Source organism: Polypterus senegalus, chromosome 12 (genome assembly GCF_016835505.1).
Source record: "Polypterus senegalus isolate Bchr_013 chromosome 12, ASM1683550v1, whole genome shotgun sequence".
In the NCBI taxonomy this organism is placed as follows: domain Eukaryota; kingdom Metazoa; phylum Chordata; class Cladistia; order Polypteriformes; family Polypteridae; genus Polypterus; species Polypterus senegalus.
The window spans coordinates 155,853,353-155,871,816 of record NC_053165.1 but is presented as its reverse complement, the minus strand read 5'-3'; the positions used below and the strand labels follow the sequence as shown (position 1 = coordinate 155,871,816).

The following is an 18,464-nucleotide window of genomic DNA, read 5'->3' as shown; positions in this document are numbered from 1 at the left end:
GACGGCAAGACCGCGTCAGCTGCGAGCTCAACTCGGAGCGAAATGAAGTGAATGAAATGAGGTGAATGGGAGGGGAGATGATCACGTGACTCCCCCACCCGCCTTAACTCTCCAACCCTCCACAAACACACAAACAGTCTCTCGGATCCCAACTCTCCTTTATATGTATAGATGGAGCGAGATTATTTAAGGCTTTGTAAACCATAAGCAGTATTTTAAAGTCAATTCTAAATGACACAGGTAACCAGTGTAGTGACATCAGGACTGATGTGATGTGCTCGGATTTTCTTTTCCTAGTTAAGATTCTAGCAGCTTCATTCTGCACTCGTTGCAAACAATTTTTGTCTTTTTTGGGTAGTTCTGAGAGGAGTGCGTTACAGTAATCTAGTCGACTGAAAACAAACGCGTGAACTAATTTCTCAGCATCTTTCAGTGATATAAGAGGTCTAACTTTTGCTATGTTTCTTAAGTGAAAAAATGCTGTCCTAGTGATCTGATTAATATGCAATTTAGATTACAGTCAACAGTTACCCCTAAGTTTTTTACCTCCATCTTGACTTTTAATCCTAATGCATCAAGTTTATTTCTAATAACCTCATTGTATCCATTATTGCCAATCACTAAAATTTCTGTTTTCTCTTTGAGTAGTTGTTTTATCTCGCACTAATTTCCACACTCTACTACTCTAGACGTGCTATGCCATACTACAGTATTTTACAGATCTGTGTATGCACATCACTTCCACTATCAGCCTGTACATTATAGTTATCTTGTGTGATCACTGGTAAAATGGACAGCTTTCTGTTTCTTTAACACATCCCTTCAAACTGCATTTTTGGCCTTGTCCCATAAGCTCACCCACACAGTCCCACTCTGTTTTTGTAGTTAGAGTTGTACAAAGAACAGATTTTAAAATTTCTCTGGCACCCTAAAAGCTGCCTCCAACACATTTTTTGGTGCCGTAGTATCGTATCATGCTGATGCTCATTTACTGTAACTGCCGCAGCCTACCCATAGTTTTTCACATACTGTCTGTGTCTTAAGTGGTTACTGACATGACACACATTGCCTAAAACAATGATATGTAATTAAAATAAAAAAACAAAATAGCCAGGTTACTTGCATTAGATTTTTGCTACAACTGTAAAGGGCGTATGACCGGGGATGACTGTAGTCTCGCATGTCATTCCTTAACCACGTGCTCTCTACCACAGTGCCCTGGCGTCCCACACTACACGGTATTAAGTAATGTCCGGCACACCCTAATTTGCATGTGTTAATATACTAGTTTTTTTTTTTTTATGAACACTAAAATTCATTTTTTTTTTGTAAAGTTGCTTTGAATAAAAACATTTGGTAAATAATTACAATGTGGAGGAAGCAATTAAAAATCATTATAATTCAACATTTAGGATATTTCGTTTTTTCATTTGTTAGACACTTACAGACTCACAATGTCTCAATTTATATAAAAGAGATGAGAATGGCAGTGAGATTGTCTCATCTAGCCACCAGGAGCAAAAACAATTGTAGCTGAAGATAAAAGAGAGTCCAGCCTTTTTTTTATTTTTGTTTTTTTTGTTTTTTCACATTTTTGTGTAGGGCTTTGTTCTCAAGTGTCACATAAGGTTGCATTTTCATGTGTGTCTTTAAAAAAAAAACAAAAAAAAACGCGCAGAAGTATTACGAATACCCCACGAGAAAAAAATAACAGAATTAATAGCATATTGAAAACATACAGTGTCCTTCATAAGGTTTGGGACAAAGACAATTTTTTCCTTGATTTACTCCTCTGCTCCACAGTTTAAAATTACAAATCAAACAATTTTGATGTGACTAAAATGTACATTGTATGAGTAGACTTTCATTTAAGCTGTTTTGCATACATTTCAGTCACAGCATGTAGAAATTACAACTTTTTATACTTTTTCAAGGTTTCTGCTTCAATGACTTAACTCTGTAGTTTGTTCCAGATTCCCACAGCTCTGAGTCTAGAAGTTCTGTCCAAAATTCACTTCCCCATAATTTATACTGGTGTACAAGTATGTGTGTCACCATTAAGGATAAAAAAAAAAAAAAAACTAATTCTTCACTATCAAAGTTATCGAAACGTTTGAGAATTTTGAAGGCCTACTGTGCATGTAATTAAACAAATTGAATTCTCTAAATCAAGTTCTAATGCTTGGCATCAAAATCTGTGGCAGACTAAAATCCATAAATGAAACAAAATCTAAAGCATTAACTACTGACGTTTATTGCAAATTGGATCACGTCAGACTGTAGACCTCGAAGTACTGCATAGTTGAAGATGACTGGGCATGGGCGCGATGATTCAGCAAGGTCTGACAGTTCTTACACATTACCTTCACTTGGAACTAATGTCATCTCTCAAGGTTTTATATGAAAGACACAAGTCTTTGCATGTTTGAGCGGCTATAAATTAACGCTTTTGTGGCATTACAGGACACTACTGGACATTGCTGATCGTACTGTACTTATTTAATATAAATATGTAAAGGTTAATTTTGGGGTACTTCGACAGCCCACCTTCTCATAGTCCAAAAACATGTTAAATTGATTGCCAAATCTAAACTACGATATGTTTAATTAACTAGTGCCACCATTCCTGCTTAATTATCAACGTTCTAAAGGCTGATATAATTCTTTGCCAAGTCAAAGCAGAATTGAAAAATTTGCTAGTATCCGTACAACGTGTCCATATCAGTGTACACACACTACGTCTTTTTCTTGTACCACTGTAACTCTCTTCCTCTCACTGTAATTTTACAATTCTAAATGAATATGCATTTGATTATTTCTTTAAGTCCTTGTTTGTCCTAAGCTGTGTCTCACATTTTATGACTCAAGGTGGGTAGCCTTTGGCATTCATTTTGGTGTCCCTATGGTGTGGAAACGACTTTTATTAAATATCTTACTCATACTGATCATATGTGCTACCTGCAGTTATTGCAGTGCAGGATAATTGCATGCATTTCATTCGCCAAACAAGAAATGTTTTGACATAGCATTCCCAAGTACAGTTGTAACATTTATGTAGACTTTTTTTTGTTGTTGTTGTTAAAACACCTTCTTCAATTAATTATTCCAAAATTTTAAACTGTTATTTTTTGCCGTTATTTGCTTTCCTGCCATAGCTTTAAAAGGCATTCTTTTTAGACAAGCTGGCAAGTGAACAAGTGAATGTGAGTTACCGATAATGTATCGGCCCCGTATTCTAGGTCTGGTCCTTCCTTATATCTGCTGCTGTTGGAAAACGTCTGCAAGTGTGAATGTTATTGTTATGTTAATTCTATGTGTATTGTGTTATTTCAAGTTTAAACGTCTGCAGACCTCAAAGTCATCATACTCTAAAGGGTACTGTAGAAAAATAGCAGTTTTCATATAAACTTTAGGTAATTACTCTTTTTTTTTTTTTTTTTTTCGACAGCTTAAAAATCCTAAGCTAAAATCACAGTACCAAGCTACTATCTATAAGCAAGAACATGTGATTTTAAGACTTGTTGAGGGACTCGTACCTTCTGATGTGAATCTTTGGCTGGGTTGGTTGGTTTGCAAATTTCCCACATGTGTTGTCAGCTTTAGTTCTTTTCTGGTGAATTAATATTTACAATAAGCGAAATTAAACAGAAGAATGAATAATAAATCTGGAAGAGGGCCCCCCCCCCACCACCCCGATGGTTTCTGGACTTTACTGCCTGTTACTGCATGTCTTTCTTTTCCTTTTCCTTTTATGCATGGTGTTCAACTGAAAATGCTGAGTTCATAAGCATTGCATTTATTTCTTCCCATTAAACCTCTTTTCTTTTTGCAGACGCAAAAGGCGTAATTTCAACAAGCAGGCGACAGAAGTCTTAAATGAGTATTTCTACTCGCACCTTAGTAATCCCTACCCCAGTGAGGAGGCCAAAGAAGAGTTGGCTAAAAAATGTGGCATCACAGTTTCGCAGGTGAGTGTCATGTCTAGCCCACTGGTGCGCCGGTGTTTCGACACAATACACAAACGAGGCACACTCATTGCTCACTTCTTTTCCTCCTAATGTTTCTTATTGCTTACCGTAGGTTTCTAACTGGTTTGGCAACAAGAGAATCCGGTACAAGAAGAACATCGGTAAGTTCCAGGAGGAGGCAAACCTGTACGCTGTTAAAACAGCGGTGGATGCAGCCAGTGTGTCAGCCCAAGCCAGCCAGGCTAACTCTCCCGCAACGCCTAATTCAGGTACCGTTCCCTTCCTGCCAGACAAACATCTCGCTTCCTAAACCCAACCCTCAGTTCCCCACCTACCCCTCACTTTCCCACCTGTTTTTAGAGTGCAGACAGGTTGGTAAGAAAACTTCCTAAGCACCCCATCTCCCATCCCCACCCAGCCAACCTATCTGTTGTCTGCCTGGGGGCACAGCTTGAAATCCATGTCCCCATGGTAGCTCCATCTTGCACTCCGAAATGCCTGCGGAGCAAGTCAGTCACCGATGACCGACTCACTCCACAGAACAGTCCAATGCACTCTCCTGCCTTGTGGGAGGGCATATTTTTTATTTTTATTTTTTGGTGGTTGTTTGTTTTTAAAAAAAAAAACTCTGGCTGCTCCAAGTTTTAAATTTAAGTCTTGCCAACTCTTCCAGTTTTAGTAAGTTAAATTTTGGTGACTTCCCCAAAGAATGCCAGGTAATTGACTCTGTTTGACTGGCTATGTGGTGCATTGGAGATGTCGGAAGCGAAGGTCAGTAAAAGGAACAAAGATTGACAAACTTGTGCACTGAATGAGGACAAAATGTCACATCTGAAATTCTTGCTGGCCACTCACACAGTGGACTATCACTGCAGATGCTGGGAAGGGAGGGAACCATTTACTCTTCCACTCCACACTTCCCCCAACCCAATCATCTTTTTTTTTTGCCTTTTTAACAGAAGCTAGTATCATCTATCTGAAAGATGTACCATGACTAGAGTTTATTTTACTGTGTTACTCTCTACAGTAAAGCATCACAGTTGTGTGTTTTATAGCTCTAAATCCAAATGGAAGAAATGAGATTATAATAACATTGTATTTGTAATTGAATTGACATGGCTGCATTTATGGTAAACTTGGTCTACAGTATAAGAGGGCAGTGTCTTAACTCTTGTACAGTAAAAGTAAACCTCCAAATAAATGATGAGTAAGAACTGATTTAGAGTTGCCCAACCGAAGCTTTACAGGTGTCTCCAATACTTTTATTTGCCCCTTTGACATCTGTCTGCTGTGTTGTAGAAAATGGATCTTTGGTGATGACTTATGGAGGAATATTTCGGACAAAATAAAATAAATAAAAATGCGCAAATAAATAAAAGTACTGTGAAATGTGAGCATAAATAAATGTGTCACGAAATATGTTTTTGTTGCTTATTTATTTATTTCATTTTGTCCGTAACATTCCTCCAAACCGTCATGAAATACGACTTGAAATAAAACTGTCACTTTCACTCATCAAAGTTGAGAGGGCGGGCTCTAACACGCCCTCTAGTTACTGATTGGTGAATCGATAGCACAAAAATTAAATAGAAAAATGCTTACTACTGCCGAAGATATTACGTATTTCAGAGAGAATTGAAGATTTATCGGAAGAAATTGCAATGTTGGCGGTCCTTTTAGACTCCGATATAGATAAAACTAGATTTGAAAATATTGAAGAACTGTTGGAAGGGACTTGACTACACTCCAGTACAGGTGACGCAGTTCCCTGCTCTGGCCATCCTTTGACATTCCAGCTGAGTCAATCGAACCCCTTCTGTTATGTGGTTTAAAAGTACGAAAAGTAAATCTTCAATTCTCTCTCTGAAATACGTAATATCTTCGGCAGTAGTAAGCATTTTTCTTATTAATTCTTGTGCTATCGATTCACCAATCAGTAACTAGAAGGCGTGTTAGAACCCACCCTCTCAACTTTGACGAGTGAACGTGACAGTTTTATTTCAAGTCGTATTTCATGACGGTTTGCAGGAATGTTACGGACAAAATTAAATAAATAAATAAGCAACAAAAAAACATTTCGTGACACATTTATTTATTTATGCTCTCATTTCATGACATCTTTATTTAGGCACTCATTTCATGACACATTTATTTATTTATGCTCACATTTCACAGTACTTTTATTTATTTGCGCATTTATTTAATTTTGTCCGAAATATTCCTCCATAATGACTAGGCATTCTATAGCATAATTTACATCATGGTGGCATAAGTTATATCTAAAATAAGTAATCACATTCACAACTAACAAGCAAACCAGCTAGGTATGGGTAACTTTTTGAATTGAATTATGCTGTTAGGTCCATAATTATGTGGGCAGGGACAACATTTTCATAATTATGCCTCTATACACCACCACAATGGATTTGAAATGAAGAAATAATTACACGATTGAAGTGTAGACTTTCAGCATTTACTCAAATTTAGGAATAACAGCCATTTTTATACATGGTCCTACCATTTTCAGGGGCTCAAAATTATGTGGACAATTGACTGACGAGCTGTTTCAGAGCCAGATGTGAGCAGTTCCCTCATTATTTCATTAACTATTCAGCAGGTAGAAGGTCTGCAAGTGTGGAATTCGCATTTGGAAGTTGTTGCCGTTAACTCTCATGTGGTCGGTCCAAAGAGTTGTCCATGTGAGTGAAAATAGGCCATCATTAGGCAGAGAAAACAAAACAAAAACCCTTTAGAGAGAAAGCAGAAACACCAGTAGTGGTCAAATCAACCATTTAGTACACTTTTAAAGAGAAGGAGCGTACTGGTGAACTCTGCATCATCAGAAGGCTTTGGGTGACAACTGTGCTGTTTGTTCGCAGAATTCTTTCTTAGTGAAGAAAAAAGTTTCAAACATTTAGCCAAACCAAGAACACTCCCTGGGAGGAAGACCTACCATTGCATGGCATGGTCCTGCCTGACTGCCAGTGGAAGTGGGTCACTGGTGTTTGTTGATGATATGATTACTGACATAAGTTGCAGGATGATTTCTGAAGTATATAGAGCTATACTGTCTGCTCAGATTCGGACAAATGCTGCAAAACTGATAGGATGACGCTTCATAGTACAGATGGGCAATGAGCCAAAAACATATTGTGAAAGCAAACCTTATGCATCTCAAGGCAAAGAAGTGCAGTATTCTTCAATGACCAAGTCAATCCACTAATATCGACCCAAATAGACATGCACTTCACTTGCTGAAGACAAAACTGATGGCAGAAAGTCCAACGAGCAAGCAGCAACTGAAGACAACTGCAGTAAAAGCCTAGCAAAACAACAGTATGGTGGAAACCCAGCACTTGAAGGCCATGGATTCAGACTTCAGGCAGTCATTGACTGCAAAGGAATTTCAACCAAGTATTGAAAATGATCATTATATTTATGATTATGTTAGTTTGTCCAAATACTTTTGAGCCCCTGAAAATGTAGGAAAATGGCTGTCTTTTCTAAATGGCTCATACAGTTCTTTTGTTAAACGCCATAAATTAAAACTGCAAGTCTAAATTCAGTCGCATCTTGATCGCTTCGTTTCAAATCTATTGTGGTGGCGCAGAGCCATAGTAATGAAAATAGTCCAAATGCTTATGGACCTAACTGTATTGATTTGCTCTCAAACTTTGTTTTGTTGACATAGAATTTGGTCTGTTTTAAAGATATTTAAACTAACAATTCATGACATATTTCTAAAATGCAACTTTATATAGGCTGCTGTTACACATATTGATTTATTCTATATTTAAGTCCAAATATAAAGATGTTGCTGTTAGGAATCTTTGGAGAAAAAGTGTACCTTCAGATTCGTAGAAATTTCCATTTATTCATGTTGTAATGACCCAAGGGGACCTGAGATTTAGCCCTTAAGAGAACACTGGCAGAAGCTGGTCCTTAAAAGGACCATCGGTTGCTTCATGGCTGAACCCACTGTCTACTTCCTTGGCCGACCTTAAATGCTGCTGTCCTGCCTCACCAGTGGACACACCTACATTTATGAACTTGAGCAGCAGAGGAGCATCTCTGATGTGATTTTTAAGTAAGTGTTTGATTTCTAGCCCTCTAAGCCAGTTTTACCCAACCACTGGGTCGCCATTGTGGGCTGCCTCCTTTGGGACCGGAGATGCTATTGTTTATAGTGGTGGTAGGTCATGGTGGTTCGTGAGTGGATCAAAGCTCTGATGATTGCGCTCATTCCACTCTGTAAATTGAGCTTGTCCAGACAAAGCTATTCAACCGCTCTGGCAATCACTCTCAGTTCTCCAAGGGGGACATGCTGTGATGATCACCCTCGAATTCACCATGGGTGGACAGAGATCTGATTGTGTTCAGTTCACCTTCGTGGACTCTACCCCAGTGATAGTCTTCAATTCACCAAAGTGGATAAGCTAACCCGCTATGACAACCGCATTCAGTTCTCCAAGGCGAGACCCTAAATGTGTGCGTCGCGAAGACACGTAAATGGGAAAAAGACACAACACCAGAAAGGCTGAGAAACACTTCTGTAAGCCATGTTTTTCAGGACGGATTTACATTTGACTGCTCCAGTTGTTCACACCTCTTCAGACAGCCTGCAGACTCTTGAGCATCTCAGGTCCTGCCCTCACACATTACAACATTTTATTCATGCCAGTGAAAAATATATGGGGAATTTCCTTTTAAAAAAAAATCCCATTACTTTTATATTTACTGCTTTGTTATCAAGGACAGTTTTTGTGTAAAATTAACTCCTGTAGGCCAAAACACACTGCCAAGCACAGCTCAAGCTTACTACACTGTCGAGCAATGACTTTGTGTCTAACAAGTAGCCTGTGCCCAATATACTTTGCAGAATCTAGTTGCAATCACGTTGGTTTCTTTTTGTAATTGCACCATAAATCAAACCCTATAATCAAAATTTCTGGGATCAGAGGAAACTAACGCCTTTCAGATTGGGAAAAAATTTGGTGTAACTTGGCAAACTGTACCAACCAATAAAAAGTGAATCCAAGAATGAAAGGGTGTAGACAACAGCAAACAAGTCTGGTTGACAAGTTTTCAACCCACTTCAGCTAAAGTATGCATTGTGTATTGGTAATTTTTATTGATGGTATCTTACAGGTGAGTTTAATCAAACAATGTGAAACATGCTGGTAGAAATATGAGTACTATATTGAACAATAAAGTTAAAACTATAATTCTAGTTGTTTGTGTGTGTGTAACCATGTTGTGTGTTGTTACTCTTAGACTAAGGTAACAGTTGTTCGTTTCTCATGACACTTCTGCTGTATTTTTCCATAAATGGAAAATGTTAAACTTTCAGATATGTCAATGGATAGATTTATGATAAGAATAACATTTTTTACTTAGTGCAAAATTAGCTGATTATTTTATAAGTAAATGATTAAGTGTATGCTAATGTTAAAATGTTAGCCAAGTCTGTATTGTAAGAATCTTCTAATGTCATCCCTTAACTAAAAATATGTTCAGAAAAGTTTCTTTGGTCAATGGCAGTTTAATGATGAACTTTTCAGCCTTCATTGAATTCCTTTATTCAGTGTTGATCATGTAGCTGCTCTACAGTACCTGTCTGTTTATGCCACAGTCATAAATAAACTGATAACTCAGCTGTCAGTGCTACAAATAAAGAAAGAGGCCAAAATTATGATGATGGCATTCGATAATCAAAAGGCACTACAAACTATTTTAGGATCTTTGAATAATTTGCGCTTTATCATGAGAGAGAGAGATATGGATCTGACATTTAAATACTTAATACTAGCGTGATCATTGCCTACACACCAGTTTTTGAAATTTTATAACAAATAAGATAATTTGGCAACTTGTATGAATAAGGGTGGGGCAGTGAAGTGTGGGTCTCAATACAAGATGCACTGCAGTAGATGTTGGAATGTTTGATTACTGAAATGTGCCTTTCCATCCCTAAAGATCTAAACATCCCTAACCCTAATTTGTGAATTTCCCCTTGGGATTAATAAAGTATCTATCTATCTATCTATCTATCTATCTATCTATCTATCTATCTATCTATCTATCTATCTATCTATCTATCTATCTATCTCTATCTATCGCTCGCTCATCTTAAAATGCGCCCCAGTTTGCACTTAGCCTTTTGACCTTTATTCAGAACTCTGAATGAAATTTTTCATTAGATGACAGGCTATTTTAGATGCAGAAAATCCAAATTTTAGTTCCACATTTAGATGCACAATGTGCTCTACTAATTGGTCATTCTTTTTCTTTACAACTCTACCTAAAACATTAATGCTGCAGTATTCTTACATAACATTCACATTTTTTACACTGCGTTTGAAAGACTTACAGCTTTGGCTTAAACTGACCACATGATTCACATGGTGAGTGTCCTCAAGCTGTCAGTCAGGTTCAGATTAGCTACTGTTGCTTTCACAATTGTCCCAAAAACAAAAATGGGTGCCTTTCAAATCAAAGTGCTGAATTTAAGTATTTCATTAACACCGTTAACCTTTTTCAACATGGAACTTAACTGAAGGTCAATGAAAGAAGTTTTCATTGTTGGAATTTTTTCTGTGTAAATGTAGCATTGTTCAGTGATCATCAGTCCAAAATTATTAGCATTACAAAATGAAAAACTGCATTTTTAATTAAATTATATTTCTGGGCTAAGTATGGCTGTGATTTTTCCATATCTGACCGATGCATTTCCATTGTAGATAATCACTATTTTTTATTTTATTTTATTTTTTTTGCTGACAGAAGCAGTCTTAAGAAGAGTTTTTGTTAATTTATATCAGGCCAGTGTTCTGCAATATGACAATGACAAGACCCTTATTAAACAACATTGGCCATATGTGTTACAGATGCATGAGCATTTTCTGCTGTTTGAGCCATGCATTATTGAGGCTTCAAGAAGCACAGGTCATTTCTCTAAATAAAGTTTGTTCTAACATGTTGTTGCCTATCCATCTGTAGCAAGAATTGAACAAAAGAGGCCATTATGATCTTCATTTTAGTTGAAGATCATTTTTAGGGTGTAGTATCATCAAGAAAGAGGTTAGGCCAGGAAGCTCTAGAAGATCTATTTTTCTTAAATTCACAGTCTTAGGTAGTCTAGATATACCCAAACCACTATTCTGAAGCTTGAATGGACATTACACACAATGTGTAGCTGTTTGTATCGAACCATTTCAGGTTACCAAATCTGATGTCGGTGTTGCTTTCTGCTTATGTTGTTTGTGCTTCCATATTATTCTGTCCTCTGTTCTTCTGCTTTTATGACTGTCTTTGTCTTTAGTCTTACCAGCTTGCTTTGTGCAGCATTTGTTTGCTTAGTGTACTTTGAGTTCCAGAATTTTTTGTTTACTCCAAAGCAGTGAAAGGCAACCTTTTTCGAGTTGCGGCGCACTAAAGTCCAAAAATTTTCTTTCGTGGCGCACCTGAGGGACTGCCCATAAATAAAGTCGTGACGAGAATAAACTATGTTTGAACTTTTCTAGATAAAGTTTAATTAAACTTACCGTAAATAAAAAGCGAGTGATAATCGTTGAGAATTAAATTACAAGGAAGTATCGAATGCTTGCGTCACAACAAAATGTTTTTCACCACAAAGAACTGGAAAAGGTCACTGAGTTTACAAAGTTTACTGTGTCGATCAGCGGTGTCAGAGCGAAAATAAGGTTCATTTTTCCATAGTAATACTCAGACGATTAAATGGTGAGAGCTGCAGCTACAGCGATACTCTCTCGTTGGCAAGAGCCGAAATGTAGCATTCGTATTTTCTCATTCTGTGTTTGCTACGCCGCCTTCTATCCGTACAGTGAGCGAGATCATCTAACGACGAGACTTTTTAAGTGATGTTAATATTATGATGAATGGTGAACAGTGAAAATTTTAACTTGCATTCAAAATAAATACATTTGTTTATTCATCAATCTGATTAACCATCATCTGTTATTCCAACATAAAATATATTTTTTTAAACATTATCTTTTTAATCAAACAAAAGTTTAAAAACAGTAGCAATTTAAAATATTTTACAAAAGTTTTTGCGGCGCCCCTAGAAAATTCTGCAGCGCACGCGCACCGGTTGCCCGACAATGCTCCAAAGGAAGAGATACTCCGTTTAGCCATCTACCCTATGAAGTATTCACTCTATGGGATAATTTCATAGTGATAGTGTTATAAAGATGAGCTTATTCTTGATCTTTTAGCATCCCAGTTAGGTCAGAGAGTTTGTGTGGCCTAAGGATGTCATATCTTGAAAATAGCAGAATAGGATAGCAACATAGCACGGAACAACTGAAATAATTTACAACAGCTGAACAGAATGGTGCTAAATTAAATATTGTGGTATATAAATTGTACAAATTGTCTATATTTGAAGGGTAGTTATTAGTTCATAAAAATATGTGGCAAAGCTGGGCATCCCCTTACATAGGAGCTTTATTTATTGTTTTATGAAATTCTTAGAATAGTGCCTAAACAGCCCTTTCAGGTGCATTTCATCCAAATTATTAATCAGCATTATTATTATTTTTATTATTATACTAGTCTGGGAAAATCTGATAATCTTGTTTCAAAAGATTTTATTATTTTGACCATGCTGGATATTATGATTTGAGTCAGATTTATTTGTCTGTGTCTCATAAAGGAGTAGTCTAGGGGCATGTTCAATAGATTAGGTGACATGTCCTTTGGTTAATATTTTGTTTTCTTTTATTAAAAAGACAATGAGACCTTTTCTTAACTCTAACACAAAATAACAAAATGTAAATTCAGGCATTAATTGGTTGAAGAATCAGCTGCAGGAAAGCATTATAGTTCAGTGGGGGTGTAGATGACCAGTCTGATCAATGACATGTCTAGCAGCACATTAAGTGGGTGCCCAAGCAGGTTTCTTTGCTCGCTGTGATGTTTTAGGTGGATTGTGAAAATATTAGATCAGTTTTGACAAGAATCAGATCTAGCAATTCCTGTTTATCTAATACTTTCTATATACTGTAGCAAATGAAATCTCCAAAAGTAGGATTTTAAGCTATTTTCTCTTTTATGCATTCACTCTCTCATTTACTAACATTTATGCCAGATTCATTCTAACCCCCTCTTTCAATGAAAAATAACAACAGTTGGACGCTTTAAATACTATTTTATCTATTTTTGCATTGGTTCAATGAAAGAATATCCTATGTTTGTGAAGATTTCAGAAATTAATTAAAATCTAGATTTAAAATTTGAAAAGATGACATTTGGGGTGAAAAATATCCCTGGTATTAAAAATAATACTTAATAATAATTGTAAGACTAACTAATTCACTCTTATTTACTCACAATTATACATTTCATAATAGAGAAATACACTTTTGTTGGTAACAGTAGTAAAGGTAATAGTAATTTAAAAACGTAGTGCGGTTAGCAAGTATTAATATTAAAATATCTGGCTAAAGCTGGCAATAATAATCAACAATTAGTGCGTGTTTGCATGTGTATATACAGTATGTATATGTATGTACAGGTGGAATCCAATTTCATTATAATGGATATAGGGAAAATAAATATTCTGTTGTCACCGGGGTCACCAGCAGTTTGCCAAGTCTAATGGCAGCAGCACCAGGACAGTTCCATACCTGCTCTGCTGAGTCTGGTAAACAGTAAACCAAAGGTAGAATAATTGGTTGTCCTCTGCAGGATCAGGCTAACCACGTAGTGTGTTTGTTGCCTGATGATTAGAACATTTAACGTCAGGCTTTGACCTACTGTTCCTCACATGCTCCTGGTCTGTCACAGCGGCGATTCCAAGCCACTGGTGTCCTCGTAATCTGAAGAAAGGAGCTAAAGCAGGGCAATTGTCCTTGTCGAAGGCTCCTACCTTTTTGTGCTGAAGTAACAGCTCCTATTTTGAATGACCTCTTGAGACTGTACCTGCCTTCTCTATTCAGTAATAAAGAACCTAGATTTTCCTATAAAACTTGAGCAGTACAGTATCCGCATACGACTACCCTCACAGATGCTCATTGGAGCACTGACTCACAATTTCCGTATATGATGTTTTCGTCTACACTCTCACTAAGACTGCTGAAAACCAGAAATTTCACAACCAACTGTCACTTTCTTTTGGTCTAACAAGAGACAGCCTATTGCAGGGTTCTGTGACTCGGTAAAAGGGTATTCGTGGCATTAAGCATATTTTGCATCTCATTTTTATCTTCAGTGGCCATTTTTGGTCGAAAAAATGCTTATTATACTGAAATTGACATTTCATTAAAATAAAATCTGTTAAACATTATGTTGTATGAACATTTGTCCGAGTCAACAAAAAGTATTTGTTGTTCTAAAAGTTTTGTTACTTTGGTATCGATATAATGAGATTTGACCTGTGTTTGTGTATATATATATATATATATATATATATATATATATATAGAGATATAGAGATATAGATATATAGATATATAGATATAGATATAGATATAGATATAGATAGATAGATAGATATATATATAGAGATAGATAGATAGATATATATATATATATATATATATATATATATATATATATATATATATATATATATATATATATATATATATATATATATATATATATATATATTATATATATATATATATATAAAATGCGTCTATGTATGTATATTTTTATACACTGAAACAGCTAGTGTAATAGGGCAGTTGCTTATCTGTTATGTCAAAGGAACATAAGGCAGTGTTTGCCCATTGAAGTTTACATTTTTAGGTTTTGCCAAGGACTGTACTGACCCAAGCGTTTTGCTATCTTGTTACTTATCCCCAAAGTTTTTCTGTAAAGTTTTTTAGGTTACATACATTGCGATTCTGAGTACCGTATATGCTCACATATAAGTCGGGTCTTGAAACCCAAAAAGTCAACCATAAACTTGGACCCCGACTCATACATCAGTTCAAAAATGTGACACTTTTTTTTTTTTTTTTTTTAAACATCATCTTGCCTCCCCAGTCTCGCATTAGTGTCTCAGACCCATCGAATTTTGCTGCTGCAGCGCAGTGACCAATTTTTTTTGCTACTTCAACGACGTTTAATTTAAAACCAGCTTCACATTTTCTTCTGATCGAACGCTCCATTGTAGATAAGGGATGCTCTTACGATAAAAATGTATGAGGGTGTGAGATTCAAAAAACACAAAACAGTGCAAACGTTGGTTCGGAGTAGTTCGGGTGGTCACGTAGGCACAATACATAGAAATAAAAGGCAGGGTGCTCCGTGGTTACTTTCTCAGGTGGGCGTTAGCATATCATAATCTATTGGTCAAATAGCGTGAGTTTACTGCATTCGGCTTATATGACCGACATTATAAAATACCAGAAAATTATACGGTAAAATCAAGTAGCAACTTATCCGCGGGAGAACTTATCTGCGAGTAAATACAGTAAGTCCTTTAACCTGCATATGTCCTATTCTTTAAATAGGCCTAAAATTGTACTTTCTGTAAACTGCTTTGTAACTTTGCTTGGTTTGAACAGTATTGTACTGTATAAAGTAAACTGTTCTGTTTCCCCGCTATTGTAGCCAATATTTACTTATTGAAAAAAGTGAAAGATATGTGCGCTGGTTCATTCCTTTCTGACAAACACAATTTCTTTATTTCAGTAGTACTGTTAATGGTGGAAACTATGAAGTACCTTACATAGACAGTGCAGGACAGTTTGAAAGAAATACTGCATATGTAGTCTAGTACAATGAAATTTTTGTTAACAGGATCACTCCATTAGGAAAGAATTAAATCTGTACCACCTTGCTTAATAATGAGCACCACACTGTAACAGAAATGGATTTATTAGCTTAAAGCAAACCTAAACCAGGAAAAAGTTACTATTTACACATTTGGCTTTCCTAGAAATTCTTAAATATTTAGCTTGAAGTATCCCGTATCTGCCTTGTACTTCAGTTTCTTTGTACACCATCTTATAATCTGTAACGTTTAGTACATACATATTGTTTTATGTCCTTGTCTGTTGTTTGTTGAATGAACAGTCAAGAGAAACACAGTCTTCGTCTCTACTCATTTGTAAAAGTTTTCATTTATTCCAGAATCTTTACTTCAGACTCCTTTTGGTTCTTTGTGAAAGTCCATTTCCAAAGACATGCATTGGCTGTTCAGTAACCTTGATCTCTTTCGGTTGTTGAGCTCCAGAAAAACCTATGAAAAATGAACATTTTAAAATTAGCAAAGAAATAAAAAATATCTCCCAATGCTTCGTAAATCTCACTTAGTGGCTTAGCTGGTTAGATGATATTACTCGCTCAGTAAATGCAGTTTGTGTATGTATGTATGTATGTATGTATGGTTTAACCTTCTCTGAGATGGAAGCGCTGACATTTCAGCAGCTACAGTGGTCTGAGAAGACAGCAAGAGTCTGCACTGTTCAGAGCTGGCTCAGTTTTCCCCCAGTGATTAATCCCACATGGCACAGTTCTTAACAGTGAACAGCTTGCGCCTGTTATGCTGGTGAAAGGTCTCACTGTAACACTTCATAATGTGGCTCCTCATTTTCTGTCATCTTAGGCTTAATTTGTTTTGCCTCTTTGTCACCCGGGAGAACTCCAGCTGTCTGTCGCATTGAGTGACAGCTGTCATGTTGGCCAGGGAGCAAGCTTTTGAAAGATCTCAGGCAAGCAGGCCGTTGGTATTCTGAGAGGGTTAAGAGGAGGCATCCTTCAACCCTTGAATTTCATATTTAGCCTTTTTTTGCAGAGATTTCTGACCACTCGGGGAAACTCTTGTAAAGAAGAGCTGAAAATTGAGGGGCTGACTAAAGTGAATCCCCCACATCTGTATTCCTTGGGCATATTTAAAACAGATTATATTCTCAAAACAACAGTTTTCCTATGTGGTGTCTTGTTTTCAGGCAGGGGCTGTCATTTATTTCAGAATTATTTTTATTTTATATTAATACTACCCCTAATCTGGTCTGTAATTAATTTAAGTTTTCTTACAGTAGAAATAATACTTTGACATTGCTATATATGGAAACATTCCTTTAATCTTGACACTTTGGGATAAAGAAAAACAAACAAAAGAGAAGTCTAATTTTCCCTAAACTAATTGGAAGTGTTTTATTGAATACCTCAAAATTGTACAGTGTAATACTGAAATACATTAGATAATATTTAAACCATATTTTATGTGTTATAATAGAAATTGTACCCAACCTTGACACCTCCCAAAGCTTGTTCAGCTACCTGGCCAAACTTTAACTCTCTTGCTGTCACTTTAACTGTGAACTAAACAGACAGGTGACTTAACCAAAATGAGCTAAGTAGATGTTTTATAGCCAGGACAACAAACATTTATTTTTTTAGTGGGAGGAATGCCATCAATACACCATAATAGTCTATCACAGTCAAATTACTGGTACTATAACATGGCACTACATACAAGAGAAACTATTCATTAGGTGGCTTCAGATCGGAGCTGTGCCATGTTTGGTTGGAATAAAAGTTACATGAGCAGAGGCATGAGAGTAAGAGTGCAGTACAGACCCTCAGTCTCTGATAACCGCAGGAATAAATAACATGTGACTAGGAGTGGTCTTGCCTTTGTTCAGAGCCAGTATGCCCAAGTGATTTAAAGGACTACAACAATCTGCACGTTTAAGTTTAGGGGACTAAGGGACAGCTGTGGTTGAAGGTTTTCTTCCTATCGACTTGTGCTTTTAATTGGACTTCTACCTTCATTAAGCAAGCTGTTTTTTTTTTCCCCGTTACTATGTTTTGGTGCCAATCCAGAAATTTAAAACCAGTTTGGCCAAATTTGTATTTATTTATAGCTAGAAATTAATTTGCGTCTGTTGCCTGGGGTTAACTTAGTATTTTTCTATCTTAACTTTAAGACGTATCATCTTTTTTTCCTCAACTTTTTGCAGTGTTCTGGTTATTTAAGGTATTAACCAATGAGTATGCTAGTGGTTTTGATCCTAATTAACTGTAGCCTGTAAGCATTCACCGTCGTTTCCCCGAGGGTCTTCTCCACGTATCATTGATTGCCATTATTGGGATACAATTAAGTGAGCACAGAGAAACAAAGAGAGTGAAGCATTATTACAATAAATACAAAATCTTCCAAGTCTCTTATTTCTTACAAAGATAGATCTCACACCGCTGCATGTTTCTGAATACAAAATATAGGGTGTCCCAAAATTCACGGAAGAAGTAATTTTGATAGAGAACACAGGTTTTTAATTAAAAATGTAAATTTTTAATTGATTCATAAAGTATAGAGTATAGGGTTATGTATGGAATAGCATATCGGGTAAATGGCCTCCACGGCTTTGCTGGCACATACGCACTCTTATGTTGAAATTTTCCATGACCGTTTTGCATAAATGTGGTTCAATTTCCTCCTTCAAGGTGTGGGTGGTCGTGGGCTCGATGGCATAAACCTTAGACTTCAAAAAAACTCCAAAGAAAAAAGTCCGA

The 18,464-nt window shown here is 36.5% G+C and overlaps 1 protein-coding gene across 4 annotated transcripts in view; it reads left to right on the top strand.

Annotated features, from left to right (window-relative positions):
- pbx4 (pre-B-cell leukemia transcription factor 4) overlaps positions 1-18,464 on the top strand; it is a 240,271-nt gene that overhangs the window by 199,117 nt on the left and 22,690 nt on the right. For 3 of the 4 annotated variants that reach the window (XM_039770399.1, XM_039770402.1, XM_039770403.1), the window contains 2 exons: positions 3,833-3,968; positions 4,081-4,237. In XM_039770399.1, coding sequence (XP_039626333.1) covers positions 3,833-3,968; positions 4,081-4,237 — 293 coding nt within the window. The remainder of the gene's footprint in view (positions 1-3,832; positions 3,969-4,080; positions 4,238-18,464) is intronic. The other variant, XM_039770401.1, reaches the window with a different exon arrangement.